We start from the raw sequence: 15,279 nt of genomic DNA, 5'->3' as shown, positions 1-15,279 counted from the left end.
GGGTAAGAAGACCCTATGTACCACCCGACATGAGCGCATATTCAGCGTTAGTTCTCCATTATTAGCTGGTACCACCTCCTATCTTTGTGGAAGGACCCAATGATTGAGAACGGCTGGTGATTTGTATAGTGCAGGGCTCCTTCGTAATTGCCAGCTTTGGACTTTGTAATTGTTGAATTCTATTGATAAAATGCTTACTAGTGTGAATGGATGGTCTTTATTTCTTCGAGCCCAAGCCGAACTTTCCGAATAATCGCCCCAGAGTTGAGACCTCCTGGTCTCCCTCCTTTACAGATTGCCCATCCTGTGTTTCTCGTGTTGTATCTTTGCTTGTCAATGTGTCAATCTCAGGTATAGCCACTGTATCCGTGTGTGCAAGCGCATGCTCGCCTGCCCCAGCTTCCACGACAATGCCCTCGAACGCTTCTTCGGCCGCAGACGGTGCCCTAGACACTTTTCCATCCTGATCGACTACATATCGTCCTCGTCTCAACGCTCTCCTGAACGCCCAACTCAACCGCCCATCCCCTGAAGATAAAGCCTCGTCAAGTTTCTGTTGCATTACCTCCACTAGTGGTTGGTCTCGCGCTTCCCGCTGTTCCCGTGCAGTTCTTGCATGCTCTGCCTCCACCTCTCTGGCTCGCGGCCAACTCTCTAAGCTTCGCTCCATTTTTTGCAACATTTTCATCAAACCCAACTCTTGTCTGGCTAACTTCATCTTCTCACGACCTGGAAGGTTGTGTCTGTCCTTCAATTTCACCACCTCTCCAGGCATCCCGGTTACAGGGTCACGGATCGGTATCACTTCACGAGCATATAGCCGGGATTCTAGCTCCTGTAGGCGGGTTCGGATTGTGGAAACATGCTGACGGGCAAGACCATGGACGATATCCCTTGGATTGTCCACAAACTCAACAATCGCCAATGGAGCGCGATCAGAAGCGTTACTGCGAAATCCATTCAAGTGAATCCGAGTATAGCCACCTTTCCGACTGGCATACCGGGCAGTTAGAGGTCCTTGAAGTTTGGATACTGTGATGTGAGGGACCTAACCATACGTGCGAGAATTGAGTTAATTCAGCAAAAAACGAGCGCGAAACTCAAAAGAACCTACAAATAACAAAGCCTTAGCCTTTTTCAGACTTTCTTGATCACCGGCTTTTGCCCATTCAATAAGCTGACGAAAACGGGTAAGTAATGACTTAGAAAAGGTGTTGAGCAATACTTCAACCCTATACCTTGTCCGCCGCTCTCTTCATATACTTCGCCTTGGCCACTGTTGTTTGAATGCGCTCATGATAAACAAGTTGGGTGAGAAGATTTCTCAGCAACGCCCGGCGGTGAGCTGGGGTTCGGTTGAGCTTTTTCTCCCAGAACCGGGTTCCGTGCTTCATTTTTAGTGAGTTTAAGACCCAAGATCGTTGTTGTGCTTGTTGAATTTGGTGGAGCAAATTTCCATAGCAACACGCGGGTCAAGCAGATCGTCGCCGCGCTCTTGACTCGTCGTCGCTGGCGGCATACCAATCAAGATGCATTTTCGTCGCCTCCTTGAGTCAGTTCTCTTACTCGCTGCACTCGCTGCTACAGCTCTTGCTCAACCTACAGTAGTGCGTTAAACTTTGTGTTATTGCTGTCCGTTCAAAGTTCACTCGTCCTAAACCTTTCACTAGTTAGAAGTCCTCCATAGTATTGACGACCAGCCATTTACACCTCGAGGCAGCCTCGTGTATGATCCCACCTCCCCCAAACGGACTGCAAATAAATACGAATCAGAGGTACCAATTCCTGATTTCTTGAAGGGAAGAGACACGTCGGATAGATCGCTATTGTATCGGGTTCGAGTGAAGGGTAACAATGGTGTAGATCTCAGTGCAGCAGTTCCAGTGGTAAGTTTGTCATCCATGATGCACAATTATGGCCGAGAGTTCTCCTACTTAAACTTGTGGATGTACAGTGCTTGTTGCAAGCGTCGGAATATCGAGAGCAGCTTACCCTACATTTGGACTCAAATGGTACGCATGTTAGGTAAAACATTTCATTCGATGTGTCAACCAATTTCTGACGTTGTCAGCGTAAGGGGGCCCATGGCACATGGACTATCTTGTAGACGCAACAGACTGCGACACGAGTAGAAAGGTCCGTTATATCATGCGTGCGCCGCGCGATACATTTGGCTCACCGTGTCACTACTGTCTGACATGACAACAGTTGGGTCGGTCCCCCAGAACACAAGTGCTGCTCGAGAGAGCGGTAGATGGACCGAGGTAGTATGCCAAATCTTGTGGAACTTTTCCTTGAACGATTATTTACCTGATGCGTGGATTCCAGGCCAAAACTCGACCAGATAGTTGAATCTACGCCGGATGGCAAACCAGCCAAGGAACAATCATTTTTGGCCAAATACTGGTTCGTCTTCTGATGTGCATAGTACGTGACCTTCCTCTTCTGAATGCGGACTACCCTGTAGGTACTATATTGTCCCCATTATGATCATCCTCATGATGGGAGGCGGAGGAGAAGAACCACCACAGGGCGGGGCACCGGCACGACGTTGAGGCAATATGATTAATACGCTTTCTTTGAGCGATGACTTATTGCAAATCAGAACGATCATCAGGTCACAATGGCTTATCGAAAGCAATGATGATGACAGGCCCACAAATATGCGAAAATATACAGGAATGATATTTGATCAAAGAAATAAATTGATTAAACAAAATGATATCGAAATTTCAGTTGCCCGCTCGCTTTCTCTTTTTTGCTGGATGATTTTCGCGTGCATCCCCCTTCGCCGATTTTGTTTGACCTGCAGGAGCTGATCCGGTCGACGCTTTTGCGTCTACAGCGCCATTCTCATCTATATCCACCTCAATCTCCTCCCCCGCCTTCAGTCTTTTAAGGGCTGCCTTTTTCGCCGCCTTCTTGTCAGCTCTCTGTTGTTGCTTCTTCCCTATTGATGGCTCCCCCGCTATCGCCTGTCCATTTTGCTGCGTTTTCTGCTTCGTTTCTGTGGGCGCCGCAGATGCGGATTTGGCTTCTGCTTCCTCTTCCTCTGTTATCTTCGAGGGCGTAGCAGTCACCTTGATTCCCTTACGCTTCAAACGTTTTCGCTCTGCTTCCGCAATGTACTGCTTATCCTCCTCTTCGTCAAAACCGTAAGACTCCGTCTGTTCCTCAACTTTGGTCTTCTTGCTGGAAGTCTTTACGTTTGAATCTTCACCAGTAGCTTCACTCTCCGTCGATGTCTTCCCGGGCACTTTATTTGAGACCTTTTTCAATTTGGCGACGTAGAACCCGTCCATATTCTGTGTGTGGGGGTAGTATCGTCGAGTATGCGAAAGAGTCGGGTGGAACTTTTTGCCACGGAAGCTGACAAACCCTTCACGTCCAAACTCCAGCCCCGTCGGCACCAATTTGACGTTGGGTCTCTTCTTCAATGCGTACTCAATCACCTCTTCATTCTCTTCTACCGTAACCGAACATGTGGAGTAAACAATGTACCCCCCAGTCTTCGATGTTGCATCGACAGAGTCGATGGCAGAAAGAATAAGTTCCTTCTGGACATGAGTCAACATACGGAAATCTTCATCTGATTTGTTGATCTTTACGGAAGGGTCTTTGGAGATAACACCAGTGCCACTGCAGGGGGCATCCAATAGTACCCTGTCGAACCCTCCTATAACGCCAGGGAACTCCCGCCCATCGTAATGGCACACAACCGAGTTTTTAACTCCCAAACGATGGCAGTTTGCCATCAGTGACTTCAATCGATCCTTGTTTGCGTCGTTCGCAAATAGACAACCAGTATTCTTTAAAAGAGCGGCAATGTATGTTGTTTTCCCTCCGGGAGCAGCGCACATATCCAGAACGCGTTCATGCTCTTGGGGCGCCAATGCCATTACTGGCAAAAATGATGCCGCAGCCTGAAGCATGTAGTGACCGGCGAGGTATTCTGGTGTAGCACCGATTGGGACCGGCGAATCAAAAATCTGAAGGCCGACTTTGGACCACTTTCCAACTGCCTCGAGATTGACTCCACGGTTGATCAGCGCTTGTGCCAAGTCCCTTCTCCGTGTTTTCAAAGTATTTGTACGAATGACGACAGGCCGTGGTACTTCGTTCGCTTCGAAAAACTCGATGGCTTCGGAGAGGGGGAAGAGGTGGAATAGTTTCTCGGCGAGGTAATCGTTGTAACCGTAGTAGGTAGCGATGTCTTTGATGAGCTGATCGATGTATTCTGATCGTGGACGGTCAGGATCCTTTAATTCTTTAAAGTTATTTAACACACGAATGATCTCCTGGATTCGAGTCTGTACTAATGATACATCTTCCGCAACTTGAGCATCCTTTTCAATTTCCTGTCCAGATGGCAAAACGAAGACTTCCCGTTGAGCGATGTTAGTCTGCAGCTCCTCGTCAGCCAGACGTTCATCTTCTTTAGCTTGCTCATCCAGCTCTCGTGCTTGCTTCTCCACCTCCAGCTCATCATCTTCCGATCCGTCCGATCCTTCTTCATCTGAACCAAAGGCCATCGCTAATGTTTGACCACCACCATTTTCCTCATCAGAAGAACCTTCGAGATCATCAAACTCATCACCCTAGCACCTTCGGTCAGTATTCGCGCGATTAGTAAGACAGAGAACGGGTTTTACCATGAGTCCATCCTCATCATCCTCCAACTCGGCATCGTCCCACATGTCCATTCCGTCGTCCTCCACATCGTCAAAACCATCATCAAGGTCTTCCCAGCTATCTTCATCCAGCTCTGGCTCGACCTCTGGCTCGTCGGCTGGCGTCCGTTTCTGTTTTGGCTTTCCGTTGATATCTTTGCTCCTTTTTGCAGGCGGGAGGGTTGCTTCCTCGTCATCCGACTCCCCAATAGCCGACACCTCCTCTACACTTTTCTGCGTCTTTCCTCGAGCTCCTCCCTTCCCATTCTGGTTGCCTGCCTTTTTCGTATTTCGGTCCAATGAAGCACCTGCCTTCCCCTTAGCTGCCTTCTTCGATCCATTTTTGGCCTTGGCACCTACTGGCACACCTTTTATTCGCGCTATAGTAGATTCATCTAAAGGTGCGGGTTCCCGCTGTTGCTTCTTGGCTTGGCGTCCTCGAGTTCCCATTTTTGCCCTAATGAGCGTATTCTATCGCTGTCTATTGCTGGTCGGAGTGATATCCTGGGTTCAAGAACTAACCAAAAAAACTGAGACCGTCTTGATTGGTTGGAGCGTAAGCTCATTTATCCAAATGTAGATGTAATTTATCCATATTTGACTGAAATTACGTACGCAGATCAGCGCGCAACTGCCTGAGCTGCGCGTTTTCGGACATGACAGGTTCGGTCTGGTTTTTTCCTCCAACGTGAGTGATCTTCAACAAGCCCCGGCTGAAATCTTACGAAAACATAATCTAGCAAGCCTTGTTTTAGTCTACATTTTACTTTTCAACTCTCCTACGTGGGACATCATCTGCATTCAAATCCCTTGCACTTCCAGTCGGCCGAATCAGGGCAACAATGGCCGATAAACCAGACATCCCCGACCATTTGAAACCGGACTTTGACCCGGCAAAACAGACCATCCAGCAGCTGACGAGCTTACTAGGCCGGCACGGAGTAACGACCCCTACATCCCGAGCAAAGAAGGACGTTTACGTTGGTTTATTCAAAGAGCACATCACTCCCAACCGGAACAAATTTATGGAGGAGCTGACGAAATCGTACGGAAAAGCACCAAAGAACTTTGGCTCTGGGTCTCTTGATGCCGATTCTGGTCAAGGGAGCAGCGCTGCGCCTTCGAGCGCTGCACCTACACCAGACCTCAAGACACGCAGGAGGAGAGTCACACTCTCCAGCGATATGGTGGATCCCTTTAAACCTGGCGACGGGGCTGGGAGCGACGAGCAACTCCCAACGACTCCGGCTGCAAATGTAGATGACCGAAAAGTGTTCTCAGACGACAATCCATTCCAAAGTCCACCCAAAGGTACTCCTGTCAAGACAGGTGCCAAAACAAAAGTTTTGAAAAAGCGGCGTACTACCATCGCCGCGCCTACCGAAATTTCCGATGATGAAGATCAACCGACACAAATTCACACTGGACGCAGGCCTCGGCATTCTGTGGCGACTTTTCCTGAGCAGGCCGCTGCATCTCCGCAACCCTTCATGTTCAAAATGTCGCAACATACCCCGGTTAAAGCGGCGGATTCAGATGTGCCTGACTCCCCAGTACCTTCAGCTCGAAGCCGTACCGGAGATCGTCGTAAGACGATTGGAGGTGACCTCCTTGCTTCGCGCAGAAAGGCGGCCGCTGCACGCCAATCATTACCGCTCACCCTAAGTGATTCAACGAGCGAGCGCGAGGAACTCTTATTCCATCCCATCGAGAAGAAGCAGCCCGAAGTAGACGAACCAGCAAAGGAAGTCACGCCCAGCGTGTCACTTACAGAAGCTGAGCCCGAAGAGCCGTCGGCTATTCCGGAGGGAAACAGCATGGAACAACAATCGGCTACAGGCGACGACACATGGGCAACGGTAACTCCAAGAAAGACCACACCGCCTCGGCCGAAATCTACCAAGCGACCGGAAAGGAGATTCAAGCGTCCTTCTACAGTAATGCCAGCAAAGACGGACCGCACCTTTTTGATTACTCTCCTCGTGTTCCTTGCTGCAGCAACTTTCGGACATTGGTATTGGGAAGCAAGAGATGTGATGGGCTACTGTGATGGTAATGAAACTGCTGTCCGAAATGGAACGTATGAAGGGTACAACCCGCTTGGGTTGGTTCTGCCCATATGCAGAAAATGTCCACCGCGCGGCGTGTGTGTTGACAAGACTGTCTTGGATTGTGACCATCCGGATTATATTCTTGAGCCGAACCTCCTTACAACGGCTATACCAAGCAAATATTTGCCTTTTCCTCTGGCCGAACCCAAGTGCGTGAAAGATACAAAAAAGCAGAAGGCAGAAGTGCAGCGCCAGCAGCACATTGAAGCTCTTCTCAACTTTCTAAGTACGGTGGTCCGAACGTGGATTGGGACAGCAGAGTGCGGTGGTATCATCCGGCAAATAACCGACCCGCTCAGATCTACCGCTACTGGAAATATTTTGGGGATGCCTTACAGTGTCGCAAGGGACGAACTTAGGAATGTGATTGGCAAAAAATGGGATGATGAAAAGTTGAAAACCTACTGGGACTTGGCTATTCAACTTATTCGTGAGTCCGGACCAGACCAATCGACATCGGATCTAGCTGAAATTATGGACGAAACTGGGCGAACACGTCTTCTCTACTCTACTCAGCCACCGATCATGTCTGTATCGTGTCGCTTAAAACGTTCGATTTGGGAAACCTCTAGAGCCTACTGGTTACCACTTTCTGCTCTTGGCATTACAGTTATTTTCTTTGTTTGGTTTTGGTACCAACGTCAAGCGGTAGCTCGCGAGGCCCGTATGATTGCAAGACTCGTAGAGGATGTCTTGGATGCCGTATCTGACGAAGCGGAAAATTATCGACTTGACCCAACCCGCCACCCTATCCCTGGTTTGTCCGTAGCCCAACTCAAGGATTATTTACTTCCGCATGTCATTCCCGGTAGCGACCGACATGGTAAAGGAAAAGGGGAGAGTGTTTTTGATGAAAAGACGGGACACACCAAGTGGCATCTGGTTGACGAAAGAGCTCGCGATCTCACCTGGGAGAAAGTGCATCAATTGGTGCTCAAGAATAGTAATGTGCGGGAAACGGTCATGGATTTGAGGGGAGAGTCGCACTTGGTATGGCAATGGATTGGAAGTCATGCGTTGAGCCCCAGGAGGAAGGGCGTAGCTGCAGCTAGATTGGTTGGATCGTCAGCCACGGCATCAGGGACGGCATCGGAAAGTGGAAGTGATGCAGAGGATAAACAAGGGAATCAAAGCGGAGCGTTTATGAAAAAATTGGAACAGGCATTGGAAGGAGCCGTTCAACCCGAAATAAAAGATGAGTGACGATCAATTTACGGGGGGGAAAGGTTCGGCAGGTAGTTGTCCCGTTTTTGGCTTCTCTGCTTTGTAGAAGGGAACAGCGAAATTTGCATTGATATTGTACAGAGTTCCGTAGTTTAGATCTTGTCATTTAATATATTTGTAACTTTTTTTTTTCAAAAAGTGTCTATCGTTCATTTGCTCTAGAGACTACATTGCGTAGTTTGCTAAAATGTGCCCGATGGCCCAAAATCGAGGAAGAGAAGAGAGAAAGCTGGCTCAATTTAAATATATACATAAAAATAAAAAGAAACAGAGTCTAGGTAATTTTGCTGCAAGTAAAGTGTTCTTATTAGCCCAACGCTCATGAATGGCAAGTAAAACCCCAAAGCTTTCGACTTACCTCGCTTGACACGACTTTGTTGCAGGATGATACACCATGAACTCAAACTCTGCTCCTCCAAACGATCCAGGATTGATGCATTTGCATCCTTCATAATCTACAGAATATGACTCGTGTTTGTCGGCAAGGACAAGCTAACAAAACAAATAAAATGAGACACCATCCCACTCCACGCTCTTCTGCGTAAACAATAGAGCAGTAATACCAGATGTGGTTGTGGATACAGTCGCAATGCATGATCATATCCCCAATATGTTGGCCGAGCAGCGGGAGGAAGGGGACACAAATGCGCTTGATCTATTAATGTTGCTACGAGCTGATGTCGAACATGGGTCAGTCAATGTATAATCTAGACCTTTGCAGTCACAACATACGTGTCGCTCCAGTGACACATCCACGTCTTCTCGCGGTGGAACAATCGATCCTCTTCGCATACGTTTAACAATGTCGTCACGGAAGATTACGATTTCTTGGGTACAATATTTGATTCTGTCACAGGGGATGCAACAGTCAACGGACAGTGGTTTGACATGATCACTGAAATATGCCTACCTGCACGGATTACTCATGAACATGGCTTTCGGTAGCTTGCTTCTGATCCGCTCTGTGTAGTATTTTGGTATACTGGGTCTCGGTAGTGTTTTTGCGCCCCATGGGTCCTGCGGGCCAGGTACAAAGATGAAACGTGAAGTTTGAGCCAGATCGCGGAAATCTGATAGGAGATCCGCTAGGGTGTTGAAGCACTCTACATCATGTGGCACAAAGAATAAGATTTGCGGATCCCTTCGTGGAAAAAAAAAATATCGAACTGCCTTACGTTTATATGGCTCGTGATGTTGGCCCTCATAGAGATACGGTATCGACATGAAATTTCCAATCAATATAAAGGCCAGTGGTGGTGCAGAACTAGTGCTCGAAAATCCTTCAAAGAGCCGTCGTAGCTTCATGACTACCTTTGGCAGTTACAATACATCAGCGCGCCGGCAGGGCAATGTGAAGAAAGAAGGACGACTCATACCCGTGGTTGATCAAGCCAGACATCAGATATTATAACGAATATCACATCTGTCATATTTACTTCAATGTTTTCCAGTACCATCTGAGGGAAAGGTCGACGTGAGCAACAGTATGCGGAATGTTAGAACGCTAAAATCTGTCGTAAGACCTGATCGTCACCAGCCGATGGCCCTCCAAAAAAGTTTACGTTATGTCCAAACGCGGACCTACATGCTATGAGGTTAGACGGTTCTCACGTAATTGAGCATCGATGCCCAAGGACTTACAGCGATTTTTGTCTCGTTTCGGGCAGTGGCATGCCTAGCGTCCTTACTTTGAAGATTCTATCTTCTGTATAAAGCCCTTCGGCAAGAACAAAGCAATTCAAGCAGAAAAGACCCACTCCTTTGTCAATCTATCGAAGAGGTATACAATGAGTAACTATCATAAAAGGAGTGAAAGTTAAATCACACCACTCACCTTGCCGTTTAGGTGGATCTCAATCAATCCATCCGGATCCTCAAGATGGTACTTTCCTTCTTCGATCGTTGTCAACATCCCAAGAAGAAGGTAGCTGCCCGGCTTATGTCCCTGCAAATTCTTTATGGACGTGATCTGCTCGCAGATTGGGTGAGCTAAATGCTCTCGACGTAGAGGCGGGATAATATCGAACCTCAAAATGGTCACCCGTTCTCGTAAAGGTAGACGGGCGGAAGGCATCGTTACGAAGCACGCGCTGCTTGAGTATATCGTAGCGATCGCGAAATGCCACGGCTTTTGCAGCGGGTGGCGCCAGCAGTCGTGGCTTTTCATGAGATCTATTCCATGATTCTTTCGTTAACTATATTGATCAGCGTTACAGAAACATAAATCAAGATGGCGATAGCAACCTTGTAAATTGTTTAGAGTCGGGTCGCCACTTCCACCGCGGAGTCGAGAATGCATCTATAACATGCAGATACCCGGCAATATCTTCAATGCTGATTTCCCCAACCATTCCTCCAACAGCTTCCGAGTCTCCATTTGACGAGGCACTGACTGCGTTTTCCAAGGCTTGGTTTATCGCGGATTTCCGAAAGATGTTTTGCACTACTTCCTCGAGACTGGCGCGATCTACTAGGAGCTTTCTTGTTTCTGATTGAATGCACAGAAATTAAGGTTAGGGTCTCAGTCCATAACTTTTTATATATTGCGCTGACCAGCAAAGTACCTTGTTGTTGTGTATATGATAAAGCAATGTAGTCCAAGGTTTCGGCCAATTGTTCGTTTGGGAGTTCTGCAACAACATCCTCCAGATACTTGAGTGCCTCCGTTTTAAGTGTGAGGCCATGCTTTTTTGTCAAGATTCTGTATATTTGGGTTTTGAAGGACGACATTATTGTAGGAAAAGTTGGAGTTTGACCTTTGAAGCGTGTGAGCGGAGACAGATCGTGTCCGAAGAGGTGGACGGAAGTGGGTGGAGTGTGGCTTCGCTCACGAAGCTATGGCAACAGTCATTCGAATCAAACATGGTCAGCGTTGAGGTTTCGGCAACGTCTTGAGTTTGCCCAGCAAACTTGAACTTATTCATTCTTGTTGAGCCTTCCGAAAAGCGAACTCATACCATGCCTCTACCGAGGAACTTTGTCAGGACCGAAATGCTAAAGGTAATTTCCGCACGAGAGACAGATTTCTCAAGGTTGTACCCAACTAATACTCTTCGTCTCCGTAAGTTTGGCGTATATATCTTCTTCCCCATTGGTGTACTGTACTTGTTCAACCGACCAGAACTTCAGGAGATGTTGAGTCGAGAACATGTGCGTATTTCGATAATAGCACGCAAACTCTGCTTTCTATGCTGATATTGCCACTTGTCCAGCAACAAACGGTGGAGTCTTTCAAAACGCCCGAAGAGCAGCTCTTTGTGCGTTTCTATCATTTGTTCTTTTACTGAGAGCTACCGTATTTACAATGGTTTCCGCACTACAGAAACTCCCCAAATCTATGGAAGAAGTGCGGCAGGAGGTACACAAATGGCATTTGTTTATGTCCAGTTTTCAGTCCACTGACATTGGTCCAATGTAGACTGCAAGAATGCGGCAGCATTTCAAATCCAAAAGGGAAAGTTCCGAGACGAATTCTTCAGCATGAGAACGATCGCTCATGAGACTTTACGGAAGGCAAAGGCGATATACAAACCTAAATAGCCAGTGAAAGCAGCGTCAGAACACGTATTCGGCATAGTGACTGCATGGACTAGCATGTACCCACCCGCTACCTCCCACTCATCAGCGGAAATTGTGCCTTCGTCATTTACAACATTCATCCTATATAGCAGATTTCGATGCTGCTCATTTTGCGATTCCTCTTGGAAGATTTCATGGAATGGTTTCTTATATTCTAGCTCTAAACCGTATTCTAAAGCCAACCTGTACAGTACTTTGTTAATAATTATTGGCACACTCATTATCGGCGGCTATTTTCTTACTTTTCGAATGTGGGAAAATGCAAGAGATACTCAGGACAGTTATCGATAGCATCTTTTAGCTCGAACCAATATTTGTGCCCAAAACGAGGGTAGTCATCTCGTTGATCAAAGGCAACCGTCAAGATGGAATTCCCAAACGACAGCCCATCAGCAGCGCGCAATCTCTTTACAATCCAATATGCGTTCGGGATAGTTCCAATAAAATGACCACCGGTTTTCAGGCTTTTCGTGATATTCTCCAGTCCGATGCGCGCCTTCGCCTCTGATTCAAAGGAGTAGTGGAGCGCAAACTGACAGCTTACAAGATCCAATTTATGCCCCGGCGGAAGCTTGTCATAGATGGATACTCCAAAACAATCCGCTGCAAAAAATGTCGCCTGGAACCTGTTTCCTCGTCCTTGGGTATATCGTTCTTGTGCTTGTTCAATAGACACGGCAGCAATGTCAACTCCAACCAGGTGCCGTATTCCCGCTTTGCTCCATTTGAGCAAGTCTCCTCCTTTTCCACAACAAAAGTCCATTACATGGAACCCTCTATGAGCGTATTTACTGATCAAGATAGATTTGATCCAGTTGTTAAAGTTTTTCAGGTGGAGGATTGGCGAGTCTTTTCGACGGTCGCGGCCCACCTCGGGTCGAGCATTGTAGTGTTGGGCGACAACATGTGCATTGGTGCCGGCTCCCTCTGTAGGTTTATGATGTTTTGCGGGTCTCCTTGCTCCGTCCTCACCGCCAGTCACCGCTACCTCGTCGTCGCGCTCGTCGTCGCGGGTTCGTTTCATGGTAGAAGGCTTTAGAGCAGAAAGTGCAAACGCTTGTGAGATTTGGGTTAGTATCACGTGGTTTCTGCTTTGCCACGATCTCGTCAGCAACCATGAAACCTTTTGGCAACTAAAAACCTTGAACACTACCAGTAACCACAGCATTTCAAGGCCCCTGCCACAGGAATATCTTGATAATCAAACGAAAAAAAATAAATCTCTATCGATGGCATACAAGTAGTCTCCAAGCATCAGGTTCTCTAGACATCAAACAAGCGATTGTGTCTTGATACAGGATATGAGCCGGGGAGGACGCTCTGCCTGTGCGATGCGCGTACGAACAACCAGGCGTAACCCCTTCTACATTGGCCCTGCAAGGTAGGCAACCCACTCGAACGCTGGACAGTGGCCATCCCACAAATGCAAGTGTGTGCAACTACAGGATATACTCTTACACCTATATTTTCTTGTAAATGTAAATTACTGGGAAATGTCACGTGCGTACAGCCACTAATAATAAGGGCTGTGAGATGACGTTTGGAGAGACCCCCATACCAGTCGAGTGACCACATCTTTACAAGTCTGCGCTCTTTTACAGCTACGTTTTTCTGTTGCCAAATTCCCAAACTTTTCGTCAGCTGTGGAGGGGCTATCCACAGTCAATCGTTTCTTGGCCAAATGTGTGTGTGGCCGTGCGTTTTTGCCAAATGCAGTTTTCCAACCAGCTGACCCACTTGAAGCGCTTTGCGCAGTCTAAACTACCCAAATTGTTTCCCTTGTTAACCGGCATAAAATGTTCAACCGACATACAAACCACGCGACATGAAGCAGCTGTTTCCATGCAGAGCAACTCTTTTTTTTTCGCTAATGTCGTTTCTTGATGGGGTGGCCCAGTGCTTTGCAGCCGTGGAAAACTTTCAAACCCGTTTGTTCTTTTGGGTCGCCCTGGGTGACTGGGGGTTGTTGTGCGGATCGATGGGGGAATTCATCGGAAGACCTTTTTTTTTTTTTTCCATTTGTCAATCCATATGTCACCTACTGTTCTTGACGCGCGGGAACTGAGAAAAAAGATGCAAATGCCGCTTTGTCCGCTCTCGGACATATAAAAGGAGAATGTACTTTTTTTTTGAGCCGCCCCACGGAAATGCCAAGATAGCATCCCGAATTTCTTGATATTCTTATACCGCTCTCAGTTTGCACCTCCCGTCAATAATTAAAGACCTCTTTGTGACCCCGATTAACTATCGCAACCATCATGTCGACTTTGGATCCCCAAGAGAGCAAAGAGACCATTGTCGACATGGCTCCTGAGATCCAGGATAAAGTCACTCACAAAAACAAGTCTGGCCACCTTGCATACATACGCCATCAATTTCGGTATGAAATCCATGCTTCCATATCGATATAAAGTTTTTTTTTTTTTCTAAATGTTTGTATGTTTCACAACATTCAACAGCGAGGAACTAGCAGAATTGTTGGGTACATTTATCCTCATCATCTTTGGCAACGGCGTTGTTGCCCAGGTAGTTCTTCACAACAATAAGAACGGGGAATACCTGTCCATCAACATTGGGTGGGGACTTGGAGTACTCTTTGGTATCTATGCAAGCGGAGGCATCTCGGTAAGCCTATCCATGATCGCACACTATGACAAGAATGTTTGACATATCGATCATCATCTAATTTAGGGAGCTCATTTGAATCCGGCCGTAACTATCAGCAATGCCATCCACAAAGGCTTCCCATGGCGCAAAGTGCCAGGTTACGTGATTGCCCAAATTCTTGGCGCTTTCCTTGCTGCAGCCGTCATTTTTGGAAACTACCACGCCGCGCTAGATGCATTCGATGGAGGCGACCGTCAAACTCTCGGACCCAAGGCGACAGCAGGCATCTTTTCAACATACCCACAACCATACCTTTCCACAGTTGCGGCCTTCTTCTCTGAATTTCTTGGTACGGCTATTTTGATGATTGGAATCTATGCGTGTAGCGAAGCCGGCAACAGTGCAGCACCAGATGGCTATGGACCAATAGCAGTCTCATTGCTTGTCATGGCGATCGGCATGGCTTTGGGATCAGAGACGGGATACGCCATAAATCCGGCTCGTGATTTGGGACCTCGAACTCTAACAGCAATCGCTGGATGGGGCTCAGAACCCTTTACAGCATACAACCATTACTTTTGGATTCCAATTGTAGGGCCCATTGTCGGTGGAGTGTTTGGTGGATACGTCTTTCGGGCATTGTCGGCCTACAAAAATTCCGACGAAGGAATTTACTAGTTATTCTTGTGATCTGCGCGGGAAGTAGAGAGCAGGACGATGGCGAGGGACTCGGAGGGAACGATACACCATTGTTTACAATGTCAATAACTCAATGTACTATGGATATGTAGCTGAGCATTTGGAGGGCGCCGTAAGGACGGTGGTTTGGACGGACTAAAGTCATAGTTGCGGACCTGTAAATCTATGCAAGACCTTTGTTTTTAGCCTCTGTGTAGTAGTCGCCAGAGCGCACAATTGTAGCTTCTAAAATGTTTGAAGTTATATCCTGATTGCTATTTAGCAATTCCACCAAGCGTAGACGCGTGTCAGACCCACAGACTTTTTGACATTCATTTGACGAGCAATCGTGATCCTCTCCTTCCACAACTGAGACGCATACCCAGCGAGAAAACAGCTGCCGACGACAC

General features: G+C 47.4%; 9 protein-coding genes across 9 annotated transcripts; 4 read left to right on the top strand and 5 right to left on the bottom strand.

Annotated features, from left to right (window-relative positions):
- Positions 1-103: 103 nt before the first annotated feature.
- On the bottom strand, positions 104-1,431 carry SPPG_00668 (ribosomal protein L17). Its single transcript, XM_016748996.1, has 3 exons — positions 1,239-1,431; positions 1,115-1,177; positions 104-1,048 (listed from the first exon to the last, which is right to left on the bottom strand). Exons 1-3 carry the CDS (start codon positions 1,392-1,394, stop codon positions 218-220), a joined length of 1,050 nt encoding a protein of 349 aa, XP_016613023.1. The 5' UTR covers positions 1,395-1,431; the 3' UTR covers positions 104-217.
- Positions 1,432-1,451: 20 nt separating this feature from the next.
- On the top strand, positions 1,452-2,743 carry SPPG_00667 (uncharacterized protein). Its single transcript, XM_016748995.1, has 7 exons — positions 1,452-1,607; positions 1,671-1,886; positions 1,955-2,012; positions 2,078-2,136; positions 2,209-2,264; positions 2,329-2,406; positions 2,468-2,743. Exons 1-7 carry the CDS (start codon positions 1,530-1,532, stop codon positions 2,553-2,555), a joined length of 633 nt encoding a protein of 210 aa, XP_016613022.1. The 5' UTR covers positions 1,452-1,529; the 3' UTR covers positions 2,556-2,743.
- SPPG_00666 (ribosomal RNA small subunit methyltransferase B) lies at positions 2,656-5,174 on the bottom strand. Its single transcript, XM_016748994.1, has 2 exons — positions 4,653-5,174; positions 2,656-4,598 (listed from the first exon to the last, which is right to left on the bottom strand). Exons 1-2 carry the CDS (start codon positions 5,118-5,120, stop codon positions 2,733-2,735), a joined length of 2,334 nt encoding a protein of 777 aa, XP_016613021.1. The 5' UTR covers positions 5,121-5,174; the 3' UTR covers positions 2,656-2,732.
- Positions 5,175-5,340: 166 nt separating this feature from the next.
- Positions 5,341-8,156, top strand: SPPG_00665 (uncharacterized protein). The gene has a single exon (XM_016748993.1). It carries the CDS (start codon positions 5,513-5,515, stop codon positions 7,982-7,984), a length of 2,472 nt encoding a protein of 823 aa, XP_016613020.1. The 5' UTR covers positions 5,341-5,512; the 3' UTR covers positions 7,985-8,156.
- Positions 8,104-10,772, bottom strand: SPPG_00664 (DNA polymerase epsilon noncatalytic subunit). The gene is made up of 13 exons (XM_016748992.1): positions 10,570-10,772; positions 10,250-10,493; positions 10,033-10,177; positions 9,840-9,974; positions 9,647-9,774; positions 9,529-9,586; positions 9,382-9,462; positions 9,181-9,316; positions 8,916-9,108; positions 8,738-8,852; positions 8,569-8,679; positions 8,364-8,497; positions 8,104-8,292 (listed from the first exon to the last, which is right to left on the bottom strand). Exons 1-13 carry the CDS (start codon positions 10,733-10,735, stop codon positions 8,280-8,282), a joined length of 1,659 nt encoding a protein of 552 aa, XP_016613019.1. The 5' UTR covers positions 10,736-10,772; the 3' UTR covers positions 8,104-8,279.
- A 125-nt stretch (positions 10,773-10,897) lies between these two features.
- Positions 10,898-11,817, top strand: SPPG_08865 (uncharacterized protein). Its single transcript, XM_016757008.1, has 5 exons — positions 10,898-11,005; positions 11,072-11,155; positions 11,218-11,262; positions 11,328-11,363; positions 11,424-11,817. Exons 1-5 carry the CDS (start codon positions 10,964-10,966, stop codon positions 11,487-11,489), a joined length of 273 nt encoding a protein of 90 aa, XP_016613018.1. The 5' UTR covers positions 10,898-10,963; the 3' UTR covers positions 11,490-11,817.
- Positions 11,216-12,727, bottom strand: SPPG_00663 (mRNA (guanine-N7)-methyltransferase). The gene is made up of 3 exons (XM_016748991.1): positions 11,827-12,727; positions 11,610-11,767; positions 11,216-11,537 (listed from the first exon to the last, which is right to left on the bottom strand). Exons 1-3 carry the CDS (start codon positions 12,606-12,608, stop codon positions 11,500-11,502), a joined length of 978 nt encoding a protein of 325 aa, XP_016613017.1. The 5' UTR covers positions 12,609-12,727; the 3' UTR covers positions 11,216-11,499.
- Positions 12,728-12,737: 10 nt separating this feature from the next.
- On the bottom strand, positions 12,738-13,361 carry SPPG_08864 (uncharacterized protein). Its single transcript, XM_016757007.1, has one exon. It carries the CDS (start codon positions 13,157-13,159, stop codon positions 12,848-12,850), a length of 312 nt encoding a protein of 103 aa, XP_016613016.1. The 5' UTR covers positions 13,160-13,361; the 3' UTR covers positions 12,738-12,847.
- Positions 13,362-13,842: 481 nt separating this feature from the next.
- Positions 13,843-14,869, top strand: SPPG_00662 (MIP family channel protein; the record flags this gene model as incomplete). Its single annotated transcript, XM_016748990.1, has 3 exons — positions 13,843-13,964; positions 14,044-14,209; positions 14,276-14,869. The coding sequence occupies 3 exons, from the start codon at positions 13,843-13,845 to the stop codon at positions 14,867-14,869; spliced, it is 882 nt and encodes a 293-aa protein (XP_016613015.1).
- Between the last annotated feature and the right edge of the window lie 410 nt (positions 14,870-15,279).

This window comes from Spizellomyces punctatus, assembly GCF_000182565.1.
Source record: "Spizellomyces punctatus DAOM BR117 chromosome Unknown supercont1.1, whole genome shotgun sequence".
Lineage (NCBI taxonomy): Eukaryota > Fungi > Chytridiomycota > Chytridiomycetes > Spizellomycetales > Spizellomycetaceae > Spizellomyces > Spizellomyces punctatus.
This window is presented reverse-complemented; position numbering and strand designations above follow the sequence as displayed.